We start from the raw sequence: 15,677 nt of genomic DNA, 5'->3' as shown, positions 1-15,677 counted from the left end.
GAAACCAAGGTTCATGGAAGGTGGCTCTGTCAATAATTGTCGATTATTCCATGGCACCCAGATCAATAGTTCATAAAAAAATAATAAAATGCAGTCTATGTGAACAAATAAATCTTCTATGACCTAAGAAAGGATCTGTGATTTTGGATGAATCTGGAGATCACATGACTAGCATTAAAGGCTATGCTGACTGCCACCTTGCATGGATGTACAGTATCAGTCAGAGGGCCTTGCCTTGAAGACATTACCTATCAGTTAATCTTCATGTGGCTTCTCCTGTCATAAATGACATACCTGTGACACAGAAATGGCACACTGTCACCAGAAAAGCTGCTTCATTTTAGATAAATTCACATAAATGAAATTATAACTTCTAACTACACACTCAACTCTGATTAGGACCCACATTTGGTGTGTGTGTGTGTGTGTGTGTGTGTGTGTGTGTGAGAGAGAGAGAGAGAGAGAGAGAGACTTTCACATTCTTTATTAAATGTGTTAAAATGTTTCCACCGTAAGCCTTTTATAGTTTCATACTTGAATGTCACGAAAAGTTACTTATTAGGAAAATGTATAAGTCTAAAGATACCTAATAACCCAAATATCCTTGATTTTCAGATCATTTCAATGCTACTCAGAAATTCATAAATGAGAACGTTGCATACCTGTGAGTTGTTCTGGATTCCCTCTGTTGATAACACTTATTGTATTGTTATCCGATATATGGTAGGAAGGCAAATGCTCCACGAAGATAATTTAATTAAACAGCAGCATTAACCGTTTCCATGGATTAATTTTAGACGTAAATAGAAATTCTGCATAAGATCACTGTGTCCCCTCCATGAACCCTTGCAGGACCATCATTGCATCTGCCCAGTATGTTCAGGAAGCATCCTTTGAGGAGGTGGAAATGCTGGTGAAGGTCATGCTGGATTACAAGGATAGGTGCTTGGCTGACAGCACACTTCCGGAGTGTTCAAAGATAGCTGTAAGTAAACTGCTTGTGGTTCTCATCTGAACAAGACCTAAGAATGGCACTCTAGACACATAGGGTTTGGTATTTAATTGTGTGTGTGTGTGTGTGTGTGTGTGTGTGTGTGTGTGTGTGTGTGTGTGAAGAGGCTGTCCATTCCCTGAAGCCTCAGTTACAGGCAGTTGTGAGCTGATAGCGTGGGTGCTGGGAAGCACATGTGGGTCCTCTACAAGAACACTATGCACCCCAAACAGCTGAGCCATCTCTCCAGCCTGGGCACATAATTATTTTGCTTAGTTTCAGTATTTAGGATAAGGTGCTTTTCTCAAGGGAAATACAGTTCTGTCTTATGACACATAGGAAGATGGAGTTATGCATGCTCGATCTCTATGTCTTTGACTTATTGACACTCAGTCATACCGGCACAGAAAGGGGTGACATTCCAAGATACACACACAGGGTTAGGGCTCTTAATTGCTTCTCTTACTGCCTCATGCTCTGCTCTCACATTTCCCTCTTCTGGGCTGATTCCAAATGCAATCCCAATTTAAAAAAAATGTTGAACACCATAGGCAAAGCCACAGAGAGTTTTCGACTTTGGGAGATAAGAAGAAAACCCACCGAGGAAGTTGTTTGGTACTTAGACTAATTGATAATGGCTACTTTCAGTTTCAAAGGAGAGGGTTTACTAAGAACGTAGTGAGCCAAAGTAAAAAGAAACAAACAAACAAAACAAGTAGCAAAGAGAAGCAGCATATAGATGGCAAAACATCAAACCAGGCATTTACAGCATCTAGGAAACATGACTGGAACCACCCAGTTGGAGAGAACAAAGTTAACACCAGACTGGACACTTAAACTACTCAACAGACGTGGCTGGAAAGGTGCTTCAAAAAAAATGCTTTGTTGGAGTTCCCAGCAGAAGTTTATCAGGACATCAGCATGTTCTCTCAGGGAAGGAGTATGTAGCTTTTCATCCCGTAACAGACGTTTTTATATCACAGGGCAAACAATTAGTAAGCTCTATTAGAAGGAGCATGGTGTTGTGAATACTTTTAGCTGTTTGCTGGTCTCTCTCCCTGTCATGGAATTAGATGACCAGCCTGCCCCAGACAGAGACTTTTTAGAAGACACTTAAAATAAATGCCCTGGAGTCTGAGACAAGGGAGAGCCTCCTCATTCCTAGAATCCATTTTCAACGAGCTTGAAGAGCATGTGACAATTTACTGACACAATGTCTATTACAGAACTGCAAAGTAGGCATTGCAGAAATAGTAACAGGTGAAGGAGGCTTGCTGTGAGATGATGTATCTCAATGTGGGGATGCTCTCCCAAGGCTTTAGGTAAAGGCACCTGTGTGGAAACTGTAACCTTTCCCCTAAAGGTGACACTATCCTTCATGTGTCCGTCAGACCTTCCCAGTGGATAGAAGAGACTTTGATCATGACAGAACATTGTCTTCTTCTCTGTTGTTCAGAATGATGCTATCCAGGACATGCTCTGTGATATGAAGGGGCTGCCACAGAAGCATAACTTCTCCCATTGCTGTAGGCAAGCCGGCTTTCAAAGAAGACTCTGCTTCTTCTACAACAAGAAAGCTAATGTAGGATTTCTGCCCCCTTTCCCTACTCTGGATCCAGAAGAGAAATGCCAAGCTTATAAAAATAACAGTGAATCTTTTCTCAACCTGTAAGTTTAATTTTGGTATCAAACGGATTTGAGGTATTGTTCTCATTGGGCTAAAAGAAATCTATTCTTCCTTTTTGAGCTTCAAAATTTTATTTCCAAACAGCTTCAGATTTTCTTTATCTTTGCTGGCTGGGGTTTATTGGTGAATCGGCTGATTCATAAATTCATTCCATGTTTATTGGGTCAGGACCTATGCTCAGCGAGGCTGTAGCTGTGGACCCTGCTTTTTTTTTTTTTTTTTTTTGGTTTATAAAAGTTATACTCTTTAAAATCTTAAAGTAAACATAGAAAATCTTGTAACACTTGATTAGACAAAATTTCCCAGATACAACAGCAGAATCAGTCTTCATAGGAGACTGGCCAAATAGACTCAAGTGACATTTCGTTTTGTATACAGGTGCTTTGTCTGCAGGGATATTTGTGCACAACTTGCATGTCAGGTACCAGAAGAGTTACAGAGAGTTGTGATGGTGCTTTGAATTGAACCTAGAAAGGAGCAAATGCTTTTTTTTTTCAGTGCAAATTCAAATTTAATTAGTTACCATATTGGATATTAACAAATATCCTTGATCCACTTATCTGGTGAGCTTTCAGGTATAAGTTTTTTTTTTTTTATTAACTTGAGTATTTCTTATATACATTTCGAGTGTTATTCCCTTTCCCGGTATCCGGGCAAACATCCCCCTCCCCCCTCCCCTTCCTTATGGGTGTTCCCCTCCCAACCCTCCCCCCATTGCCGCCCTCCCCCCACCAGACTAGTTCACTGGGGGTTCAGTCTTAGCAGGACCCAGGGCTTCCCCTTCCACTGGTGCTCTTACTAGGATATTCATTGCTACCTATGAGGTCAGAGTCCAGGGTCAGTCCATGTATAGTCTTTGGGTAGTGGCTTAGTCCCTGGAAGCTCTGGTTGCTTGGCATTGTTGTACATATGGGGTCTCGAGCCCCTTCAAGCTCTTCCAGTTCTTTCTTTGATTCCTTCAACGGGGGTCCTATTCTCAGTTCAGTGGTTTGCTGCTGGCATTCGCCTCTGTATTTGCTGTATTCTGGCTGTGTCTCTCAGGAGCGATCTACATCCGGCTCCTGTCGGTCTGCACTTCTTTGCTTCATCCATCTTGTCTAATTGGGTGGCTGTATATGTATGGGCCACATGTGGGGCAGACTCTGAATGGTAGTTCCTTCAGTCTCTGTTTTAATCTTTGCCTCTCTCTTCCCTGCCAAGGGTATTCTTGTTCCCCTTTTAAAGAAGGAGTGAAGCATTCACATTTTGATCATCCATCTTGAGTTTCATTTGTTCTAGGCATCTAGGGTAATTCAAGCATTTGGGCTAATACCACTTATCAATGAAAGCATACCATATATGTCTTTCTGTGATTGGGTTAGCTCACTCGGGATGATATTTTTCAGTTCCAACCATTTGCCCACGAATTTCATAAAGTCGTTGTTTTTGATAGCTGAGTAATATTCCATTGTGTAGATGTACCACATTTTCTGTATCCATTCCTCTGTTGAAGGGCATCTGGGTTCTTTCCAGCTTCTGGCTATTATAAATAAGGCTGCAATGAACATAGTGGAGCACGTGTCTTTTTTATATGTTGGGGCATCTTTTGGGTATATGCCCAAGAGAGGTATAGCTGGATCCTCAGGCAGTTCAATGTCCAATTTTCTGAGGATCCTCCAGACTGATTTCCAGAATGGTTGTACCAGTTTGCAATCCCACCAACAATGGAGGAGTGTTCCTCTTCCTCCACATCCTCGCCAGCATCTGTTGTCCCCTGAGTTTTTGATCTTAGCCATTCTCACTGGTGTGAGGTGAAATCTCAGGGTTGTTTTGATTTGCATTTCCCTTATGACTAAAGATGTTGAACATTTCTTTAGGTGTTTCTCAGCCATTCGGCATTCCTCAGCTGTGAATTCTTTGTTTAGCTCTGAACCCCATTTTTTAATAGGGTTATTTGTTTCCCTGCGGTCTAACTTCTTGAGTTCTTTGTATATTTTGGATATAAGGCCTCTATCTGTTGTAGGATTGGTAAAGATCTTTTCCCAATCTGTTGGTTGCCGTTTTGTCCTAACCACAGTGTCCTTTGCCTTACAGAAGCTTTGCAGTTTTATGAGATCCCATTTTTCGATTCTTGATCTTAGAGCGTAAGCCATTGGTGTTTTGTTTAGGAAATTTTTTCCAGTGCCCATGTGTTCCAGATGCTTCCCTAGTTTTTCTTCTATTAGTTTGAGTGTGTCTGGTTTGATGTGGAGGTCCTTGATCAACTTGGACTTAAGCTTTGTACAGGGTGATAAGCATGGATCGATCTGCATTCTTCTACATGTGGACCTCCAGTTGAACCAGCACCATTTGCTGAAAATGCTATCTTTTTTCCATTGGATGGTTTTGGCTCCTTTGTCAAAAATCAAGTGCCCATAGGTGTGTGGGTTCATTTCTGGGTCTTCAATTCTATTCCATTGGTCTATCTGTCTGTCTCTGTACCAATACCATGCAGTTTTTATCACTATTGCTCTGTAATACTGCTTGAGTTCAGGGATAGTGATTCCCCTGAAGTCCTTTTATTGTTGAGGATAGCTTTAGCTATCCTGGGTTTTTTGTTATTCCAGATGAATTTGCAAATTGTTCTGTCTAACTCTTTGAAGAATTGGATTGGTATTTTGATGGGGATTGCATTGAATCTGTAGATTGCTTTTGGTAAAATGGCCATTTTTACTATATTAATCCTGCCAATCCATGAGCATGGGAGATCTTTCCATCTTCTGAGGTCTTCTTCAATTTCCTTCTTCAGTGTCTTGAAGTTCTTATTGTACAGATCTTTTACTTGCTTGGTTAAAGTCACACCGAGGTACTTTATATTATTTGGGTCTATTATGAAGGGTGTCATAATAGACCCTAATTTCTTTCTCGGCTTGTTTCTCTTTTGTGTAGAGGAAGGCTACTGATTTATTTGAGTTAATTTTATACCCAGCCACTTTGCTGAAGTTGTTTATCAGCTTTAGTAGTTCTCTGGTGGAACTTTTGGGATCACTTAAATATACTATCATATCATCTGCAAATAGTGATATTTTGACTTCTTCTTTTCCGATCTGTATCCCCTTGATCTCCTTTTGTTGTCTGATTGCTCTGGCTAGAACATCAAGAACTATATTGAATAAGTAGGGAGAGAGTGGGCAGCCTTGTCTAGTCCCTGATTTTAGTGGGATTGCTTCAAGTTTCTCTCCATTTAGTTTAATGTTAGCAACTGGTTTGCTGTATATGGCTTTTACTATGTTCAGGTATGGGCCTTGAATTCCTATTCTTTCCAGGACTTTTATCATGAAGGGGTGTTGAATTTTGTCAAATGCTTTCTCAGCGTCTAATGAAATGATCATGTGGTTTTGTTCTTTCAGTTTGTTTATATAATGGATCACGTTGATGGTTTTCCGTATATTAAACCATCCCTGCATGCCTGGGATGAAGCCTACTTGGTCATGGTGGATGATTGTTTTGATGTGCTCTTGGATTCGGTTTGCCAGAATTTTGTTGAGTATTTTTGCGTCGATATTCATAAGGGAAATTGGTCTGAAGTTCTCTTTCTTTGTTGGGTCTTTGTGTGGTTTAGGTATAAGAGTAATTGTGGCTTCGTAGAAGGTATTCGGTAGTGATCCATCTGTTTCAATTTTGTGGAATAGTTTGTATAATATTGGTATGAGGTCTTCTATGAAGGTTTGATAGAATTCTGCACTAAACCCGTCTGGACCTGGGCTCTTTTTGGTTGGAAGACCTTTAATGACTGCTTCTATTTCCTTAGGAGTTATGGGGTTGTTTAACTGGTTTATCTGTTCCTGATTTAACTTCGATACCTGGTATCTGTCTAGGAAATTGTCCATTTCCTGAAGATTTTCAAATTTTGTTGAATATAGGTTTTTATAGTAAGATCTGATGATTTTTTGAATTTCCTCTGAATCTGTAGTTATGTCTCCCTTTTCATTTCTAATTTTGTTAATTTGGACGCACTCTCTGTGTCCTCTCGTTAGTCTGGCTAAGGGTTTATCTATCTTGTTGATTTTCTCAAAGAACCAACTTTTGGTTCTGTTGATTCTTTCTATGGTCCTTTTTGTTTCTACTTGGCTGATTTCAGCTCTGAGTTTGATTATTTCCTGCCTTCTACTCCTCCTGGGTGTATTTGCTTCTTTTTGTTCTAGAGCTTTTAGGTGTGCTGTCAAGCTGCTGACATATGCTCTTTCCTGTTTCTTTCTGCAGGCACTCAGCGCTATGAGTTTTCCTCTTAGCACAGCTTTCATTGTGTCCCATAAGTTTGGGTATGTTGTACCTTCATTTTCATTAAATTCTAAAAAGTTTTTAATTTCTTTCTTTATTTCTTCCTTGACCAGGCTATCATTGAGTAGAGCATTGTTCAATTTCCAAGTATATGTGAGCATTCTTCCTTGATTGTTATTGAAGACCAGTTTTAGGCCGTGGTGGTCCGATAGCACGCATGGGATTATTTCTATCTTTCTGTACCTGTTGAGGCCCGTTTTTTGACCAATTATATGGTCAATTTTGGAGAAAGTACCATGAGGAGCTGAGAAGAAGGTATATCCTTTTGCTTTAGGATAGAATGTTCTATAAATATCCGTTAAGTCCATTTGGCTCATGACTTCTCTTAGTCTGTCTACATCATTGTTTAATTTCTGTTTCCATGATCTGTCCATTGATGAGAGTGGGGTGTTGAAATCTCCCACTATTATTGTGTGAGGTGCAATGTGTGTTTTGAGCTTTAGTAAGGTTTCTTTTACATATGTAGGTGCCCTTGTATTTGGGGCATAGATATTTAGGATTGAGAGTTCATCTTGGTGGATTTTTCCTTTGATGAATATGAAGTGTCCTTCCTTATCTTTTTTGATGACTTTTAATTGAAAATTGATTTTATTTGATATTAGAATGGCTACTCCAGCTTGCTTCTTCTGACCATTTGCTTGGAAAATTGTTTTCCAGCCTTTCACTCTGAGGTAACGTCTGTCTTTGTCTCTGAGGTGTGTTTCCTGTAGGCAGCAGAATGCAGGGTCCTCGTTGCGTATCCAGTTTGTTAATCTATGTCTTTTTATTGGGGAGTTGAGGCCATTGATATTGAGAGATATTAAGGAATAGTGATTATTGCTTCCCGTTATATTCATATTTGGATGTGAGGTTATGTTTGTGTGCTTTCATTCTCTTTGTTTTGTTGCCAAGACGATTAGTTTCTTGCTTCTTCTAGGGTATAGCTTGCCTCCTTATGTTGGGCTTTACCATTTATAATCCTTTGTAGTGCTGGATTTGTAGAAAGATATTGTGTAAATTTGGTTTTGTCATGGAATATCTTGGTTTCTCCATCTATGTTGATTGAGAGTTTTGAAGGATACAGTAACCTGGGCTGGCATTTGTGTTCTCTTAGGGTCTGTATGACATCAGTCCAGGATCTTCTGGCCTTCATAGTTTCTGGCGAGAAGTCTGGTGTGATTCTGATAGGTCTGCCTTTATATGTTACTTGACCTTTTTCCCTTACTGCTTTTAATATTCTTTCTTTATTTTGTGCGTTTGGTGTTTTGACTACTATGTGACGGGAGGTGTTTCTTTTCTGGTCCAATCTATTTGGAGTTCTGTAGGCTTCTTGTATGCCTATGGGTATCTCTTTGTTTAGATTAGGGAAGTTTTCTTCTATGATTTTGTTGAAGATATTTACTGGTCCTTTGAGCTGGGAGTCTTCACTCTCTTCTATACCTATTATCCTTAGGTTTGATCTTCTCATTGAGTCCTGGATTTCCTGTATGTTTTGGACCAGTAGCTTTTTCTGCTTTACATTATCTTTGACAGTTGAGTCAATGATTTCTATGGAATCTTCTGCTCCTGAGATTCTCTCTTCCATCTCTTGTATTCTGTTCGTGAAGCTTGTATCTACAGCTCCTTGTCTCTTCTTTTGGTTTTCTATATCCAGGTTTGTTTCCATGTGTTCTTTCTTGATTGCTTCCATTTCCGTTTTTAATTCCTTCACCTGTTTGATTGTGTTTTCCTGGAATTCTTTCAGGGATTTTTGCGATTCCTCTCTGTAGGCTTCTACTTGTTTATTAATGTTTTCCTGTGTTTCCCTAAGGGAGTTCTTCACGTCTTTCTTGAAGTCCTCCAGCATCATGATCAAATATGATTTTGAAACTAGATCTTGCTTTTCTGGTGTGTTTGGATATTCCATGTTTGTTTTGGTGGGAGAATTGGGCTCCGATGATGCCATGTAGTCTTGGTTTCTGTTGCTTGGGTTCCTGCACTTGCCTCTCGCCATCAGATTATCTCTAGTGTTACTTTGTTCTGCTATTTCTGACAGTGGCTAGACTGTCCTATAAGCCTGTGTGTCAGGAGTGCTGTAGACCTGTTTTCCTCTCTTTCAGTCAGTTATGGGGACAGAGTGTTCTGCTTTCGGGCGTGTAGTTTTTCCTCTCTACAGGTCTTCAGCTGTTCCTGTGGGCCTGTGTCTTGAGTTCACCAGGCAGCTTTCTTGCAGCAGAAAATTTGGTCTTACCTGTGGTCCTGAGGCTCAGGTTTGCTCGTGGGGTGCTGCCCAGGGGCTCTCTGCAGTGGCAGCAACCAGGAAGACCTGTGCCGCCCCTTCCGGGAGCTTCAGTGCACCAGGGTTCCAGATGGTCTTTGGCTTTTTCCTCTGGCGTCCGAGATGTGTGTGCAGGGAGCAGTCTCTTCTGGTTTCCCAGGCTTGTCTGCCTCTCTGAAGGTTTAGCTCTCCCTCCCACGGGATTTGGGTGCAGAGAACTGTTTATCCGGTCTGTTTCCTTCAGGTTCCGGCGGTGTCTCAGGCAGGGGTCCTGCCGCTCCTGGGCCCTCCCCCACGGGAGCCCAGAGGCCTTATACAGTTTCCTCTTGGGCCAGGGATGTGGGCAGGGGTGGGCAGTGTTGGTGGTCTCTTCCGCTCTGCAGCCTCAGGAGTGCCCACCTGACCAGGCGGTGAGGTCTCTTTCCCACTGGGTCTGGGAGCAGAGAGCTCGACCGTGCTTTTAAGACTCCTACATTAGTGCTGTGTGTCTTCTCATGTGATAATCTGCAGGGCAGAGATGTGTGCCTGACATTGAATAGCTAGGCAGTAAAGGGATGGGAGTATTTTCTTCCCAAGGGAGGTTGCAAGTTTTATCTTGGGAAGACTTAAATTATTGAACATGTAGTCTCCAATTTCTTTGCAATGGTAGTGCATGCTGAAGGAAAGTTTTTTCCACTCACACCACCTCTGGAAGGCTATTGTACTTTGAAACAATCTCAAGTTTGCTTGGACTTAAGGATGTTCTTGAATCTTGGATATGATGTGCTTAGATGACTTTTCTTTGATATGATGGGGAGAGGGAGACAGGCTTCCTCTGTCACAGAAAGGGAAGGAAGAATACACACGGTGTTCAGGATGAGCACTGCCCACGTCATCCTCAATTTGGAGTTAGCAGCTCTAAATTGAACAGCTGGAAATGACTGGTTCGGCTTCTCAACGGAGGTTGCTGCAGTGGAAATCCTTTCTTTCCTTTTCCCTTCGTCTTTATAACTTCCTTTCCTTGCCATCTTCTCCCCCCTCCCCACCCCCTGTCAACCATCCTTCTCCCTCTCCCTTCCCCATCTCCTCTCTTTTGAAAAACACTTAATGTTTTACAGCTATATGTATGAGGTGGCCAGAAGGAACCCCTTTGCCTTCGCCCCAGTTCTTCTGAACGTTGCCGCTAGGTTTGAGGAGGCGGCGACCACGTGCTGTGAACAGCAACAGAAAGCCACCTGCTTTCAAGACAAGGTGGGTACCACGCTTACCTCATCAAGAGGACAAGGAATCGACCAATGCCAGGGCTCTGGAGCTTCACTTAAAATTAAACATCACACGAAGCCTGTCTGTCACACGCAGTATCATATCAGTGCGCTCCCTGACAGGAATGCACTGTGCACCAGAAATACCTTGAAAGAGATTCACTAACTACCAAGTTCTCTCTCTGGGGCAAGAAAGCCCAAGTGTGCAAATTATCCAGGGTAAATATTGAACTGATGTTTTCTGTCTGTGACGAACTCTCTTTTGGCATTCATAGAAAGCTGGAGCACACCAGTCGTGACAGCCGTGTTCAGGGGACATGCTGCCACAAGCCCTGTCCTGATAAACACAATGCTGTCATGAGGAATACTGGCTCAACCCTTGGAATGTGCCAAGGATACAGGTTTTTCTCAACATGCAAACTTACTAAGAGAAAGACCCCATGTATTTTCGGCAGCTAGAAAATTTCAGAGTAGTTGATATTACAGGTCGCTAAAAACTAAGGAAAGAGTGAGATGTTGGCCTTTTTTTTTTTTCCTCAACAGAATTGTTCCTTTTCTTTCAGGCAGCCCCCATCACACAGTATTTAAAAGCGTTATCTTCTTATCAAAGAAATGTTTGTGGAGCCCTTTTAAAATTTGGACCCAAGACCTTAAACTCTATGTGAGTTTTGTGTTGTGTTTCTTGTGTCTTTTCTTGCTCGTGACACACACATTTTTTTTCTTCTTGCTTTTTCTGTTCAATAGCTGGTGGCGTTATTTGTGGTTTTCCTGAGGCTTAAGGACATAGGGTGCCAAGGGAAAGGAGACTGTACACTCCAAAGTACATGTGATGCTTTTTTCTACAACTGAAATCAGCTCACATGGCATGCTGTAGTAATTATGGTGGACAGAGCCCCTATCAGGTCATTTCTACTTGGAAGCCAGAATTGGAGGTGGCGGCACAGTAAATATCTCTATTTATATCATGATTCGCAGCCATAGCAGATATGTACAGTTATGAAGTAGGAATGAAAATAATTTAGGGCTCATCGCCACCTGAAGAACTGTATTAGAGGGTTGCAGCATCAGGAAGGTTGAGCATCACTGATACAGATCACGTAACAACCCTGTCAGCTACTTGATAGGAACTCTGTGTAAAACTCATGATATCTGCTGCCCTTGATCCTTCTACAACGTGCGTAACGTAAGTAAAGACCCTCTTTGTCTGTTGCCTATTTAAATTATTTTAGTGGTCTATCAATGATCTTTCCAGAAACATCGCCGTGTTTAGTAAGAAGTTCCCCAAGATTGGATTTGAAGACCTTACGTCCCTCTTAGAAGATGTTTCTTCCATGTATGACGGGTGCTGTGAAGGGGACGTCGTGCAGTGCATCCGGAGCCAGGTGCCTCTTCTTTAAAGGATTTACCTTAAAAAAAAAAAAAGAAACGCGTGACAAAAGCAAAACCCAGTGATTTTTTTTTAATTTTATTTTATTTATTTTTTTTTTTTATTAACTTGAGTATTTCTTATATACATTTCGAGTGTTATTCCCTTTGCCGGTTTCCGGGCAAACATCCCCCTCCCCCCTCCCCTTCCTTATGGGTGTTCCCCTCCCAACCCTCCCCCCATTGCCGCCCTCCCCCCACAGTCTAGTTCACGGGGGGTTCAGTCTTAGCAGGACCCAGGGCTTCCCCTTTCACTGGTGCTCTTACTAGGATATTCATTGCTACCTATGAGGTCAGAGTCCAGGGTCAGTCCATGTATAGTCTTTAGGTAGTGGCTTAGTCCCTGGAAGCTCTGGTTGCTTGACATTGTTGTACTTTTGGGGTCTCGAGCCCCTTCAAGCTCTTCCAGTTCTTTCTCTGATTCCTTCAATGGGGGACCTATTCTCAGTTCAGTGGTTTGCTGCTGGCATTCGCCTCTGTATTTGCTGTATTCTGGCTGTGTCTCTCAGGAGCGATCTACATCCGGCTCCTGTCGGTCTGCACTTCTTTGCTTCATCCATCTTGTCTAATTGGGTGGCTGTATATGTATGGGCCACATGTGGGGCAGGCTCTGAATGGGTGTTCCTTCGGTCTCTGTTTTAATCTTTGCCTCTCCCTTCCCTGCCAAGGGTATTCTTTTTCCTCATTTAAAGAAGGAGTGAAGCATTCACATTTTGATCATCCGTCTTGAGTTTCCTTTGTTCTAGGGATCTAGGGTAATTCAAGCATTTGGGCTAATAGCCACTTATCAATGAGTGCATACCATGTATGTCTTTCTGTGAGTGGGTTAGCTCACTCAGGATGATATTTTCCAGTTCCAACCATTTGCCTACGAATTTCATAAACTCGTTGTTTTTGATAGCTGAGTAATATTCCATTGTGTAGATGTACCACATTTTCTGTATCCATTCCTCTGTTGAAGGGCATCTGGGTTCTTTCCAGTTTCTGGCTATTATAAATAAGGCTGCGATGAACATAGTGGAGCACGTGTCTCTTTTATATGTTGAGGCATCTTTTGAAAACCCAGTGATTTTTAATACTTGCTTTTAGCTTTCGCAATGATCACGTAGAGTCCTCGTAGTTAGGGGATTGGGTACAATATTGTGATGCGCTCATGTGCGCAGTGTATACTGATCAGCTTAGGTATGCTCAGTCTATCACTTTTTGTTTAGGAGCTTTAAGGCTCCTCTCTTCTGGCCTCTTCATAAAGCCATGGGTAACTGTGAACAGAGACCTTACTGGACGACAACTCCGTTATCTATCATCCCTGTCTCTTCCTGTCCGTTAGCAGTTATTTTCCCTTACATCAGAAGCCCTCGGGAAACCTCACAAAATGAAATTATTATTAAGTTTTTAAAAAGATGCTCTCTTTGATATTCAATTTTCTAAGGTCTTTTCAAATAATTTCAAGCTGTTATTTCTTTTCTCCTCTCTTCCATTCTCTCTCTCTCTCTCTCTCTCTCTCTCTCTCTCTCTCTCTCTCTCCCTATCTCTCTCTCTCTTCCTCCTTCCCTCCCTCCCTATCTCTCTTCCTCTTTTTTTCTAATTGTCTAATTCTATATAAATATTTATATATGTGTGTGTGTACATTGATGGCATGAAGCATGATATTTTAACATGTGTACATTGTAGTATGACTAAATCAAATGACTTAATGTGGATTTCTATATTATTCTCACATACGTTTTTGTGATAAGAGTACTTTCAATTTACTTCCCTAACAATTTTCAAATTATATGACATGCTCTTATTATCTGTAGTCACCATGATCCTGAAATTATTTCTCCTATAGATCTGATATTTTGTCTTGGACCAACATCTTCCCACTTCTTGCTCCTACCCCAGCATCTGATAACCCTAAAGGCATTTTTTAAAGCACTATACCAGTAAACATATTGTTTTTAAAGGAGTACGGCAGTAAACATATTGCTTTTAAAGGAATATACCAGCAAACATATTGTTTTTAAAGGAATACACCAGTAAACATATTGTTGCAAAGTCAAAATTGTTCGGGCACTTTAAAGTCAATACGATTTCATTAAAAAATACACAGATTTCTTCTTGGTTAAAATTAAGCTTTATGGTGATGGTTTTAAGTTTGTTTTACTTACAGTAAAGACAGTATATTACTTAAATGACTTGGATATTAAGTATTGGGAATATCTGCTTTAAAATAAGCAGTGGACAGAAGATGTCCTCCTAAATTATTTTATGCTCAAATGTAACCCAGTAAAAGGGATGCCACTCATAATTTTTTGTAGTATTTGGTTGTTTATGGGAATGTGGGTTTAATAAAGTTAAATTGAATTTACTAAACTAGTATAATTTAAATTTTCTATGGCTTGGAGCTGAAACTAAGGGGTCATATTATATTTCAAATTTCCTCCTTTTAATGTCTTCATGGAGAAATGCAAGAAATCCAATTGTCATTAACTGAAAATAGGAAAGAATTCTCAGGAAATTAAAAAGTGCTGGGCCTAGACCAATGCTGTTTTCAGATGAGCTATGAACGCTGGAAACGTGGTACCAATTCATATCGCCTGTCTCACCTTAGCCTTGGTCTCATCCCGTGTCTCACCCTCAGGATCCATCAGAGGATTACATAGTGGGAGTGCATTGGGTTAAGTTAGGGAGGCCTGCAGTACCCAGAGAGTGTGGGACAGGGTAGGGTGAAAAGGTGCAGAAGAAACTGGAGCGGAGACTGAGAGTTGGATCTGATTTCAAAATTCACACTGTGTGAATAAGATAACCCTTGTTCCCTTGTCCCCAAGCTTCGATAAACAGTGAGAAAGCAGGGCAGGGGTTTCTCTCTTATACACTGCATAAATGAATAAGAAAGCTTCTTCTATCTGGGAAGTCTTCACTAGCAACTTCTGTAGTGGTTAATTTCCTAATCAGTCGTTGGTTCTTTCTTTATTGACATTTTTTCCCCCTACAATATACTTTGATCACATTCTTTCCCCTCCCCTAACCACATCCTCCCCATCTCCCTACCCATTCAACTTTATGTCCTTTACTCCTCTCGGGAAAATAAAACTAAAAATAAACAAAACAAACCAATCCAAATGCAATAACAAAACAAAGCAGAAAGGACACACACAAGGACACACACACACACATACACACACACACAAGGACACATACACACATACACACACACGAACACACACACACAAGGACACACACACATACACACATACACACATATACACATATACACGAACACACACACACAAGGACACACACATACACACATACACACACACAAGGACACACACACATACACACATACACACACACGCACATACACACACAAGGACACACACACATACACACATACACACAGGGACACACACACACAAGGACACACACATACACACGCACACACACACACAAGGACACACACATACACACTTACACACACACGCACATACACACACAAGGGCACACACACATACACACATACACACAGGGACACACACACACACAAGGACACACACACATACACACATACACACACAGGGACACACACACATGCACACATACACATACACACAAGGACACACACACACATATATACACACACAGGGACACACACACATACACACACACAAGGACACACACACACATACACACATTCACACACAGGGACACACACACATGCACACATACACACACAAGGACACACACATACACACACACAGGGACACACACACATACACACACATACACACACAACGCACACACACACATACACAC

The 15,677-nt window shown here is 41.3% G+C and overlaps 1 protein-coding gene across 2 annotated transcripts in view; it reads left to right on the top strand.

Moving 5' to 3' along the window:
• Positions 1-15,677, top strand: part of Afm (afamin) — a 32,849-nt gene that overhangs the window by 1,973 nt on the left and 15,199 nt on the right. Inside the window, exons 2-7 of one of the 2 annotated variants that reach the window (NM_172320.2) lie at positions 616-664; positions 853-985; positions 2,448-2,659; positions 10,311-10,443; positions 11,018-11,115; positions 11,707-11,836. In NM_172320.2, coding sequence (NP_758823.2) covers positions 616-664; positions 853-985; positions 2,448-2,659; positions 10,311-10,443; positions 11,018-11,115; positions 11,707-11,836 — 755 coding nt within the window. The remainder of the gene's footprint in view (positions 1-615; positions 665-852; positions 986-2,447; positions 2,660-10,310; positions 10,444-11,017; positions 11,116-11,706; positions 11,837-15,677) is intronic. The other variant, XM_039091644.2, reaches the window with a different exon arrangement.

Source organism: Rattus norvegicus, chromosome 14, assembly GCF_036323735.1.
Source record: "Rattus norvegicus strain BN/NHsdMcwi chromosome 14, GRCr8, whole genome shotgun sequence".
In the NCBI taxonomy this organism is placed as follows: Eukaryota; Metazoa; Chordata; class Mammalia; order Rodentia; family Muridae; genus Rattus; species Rattus norvegicus.
This window is presented reverse-complemented; position numbering and strand designations above follow the sequence as displayed.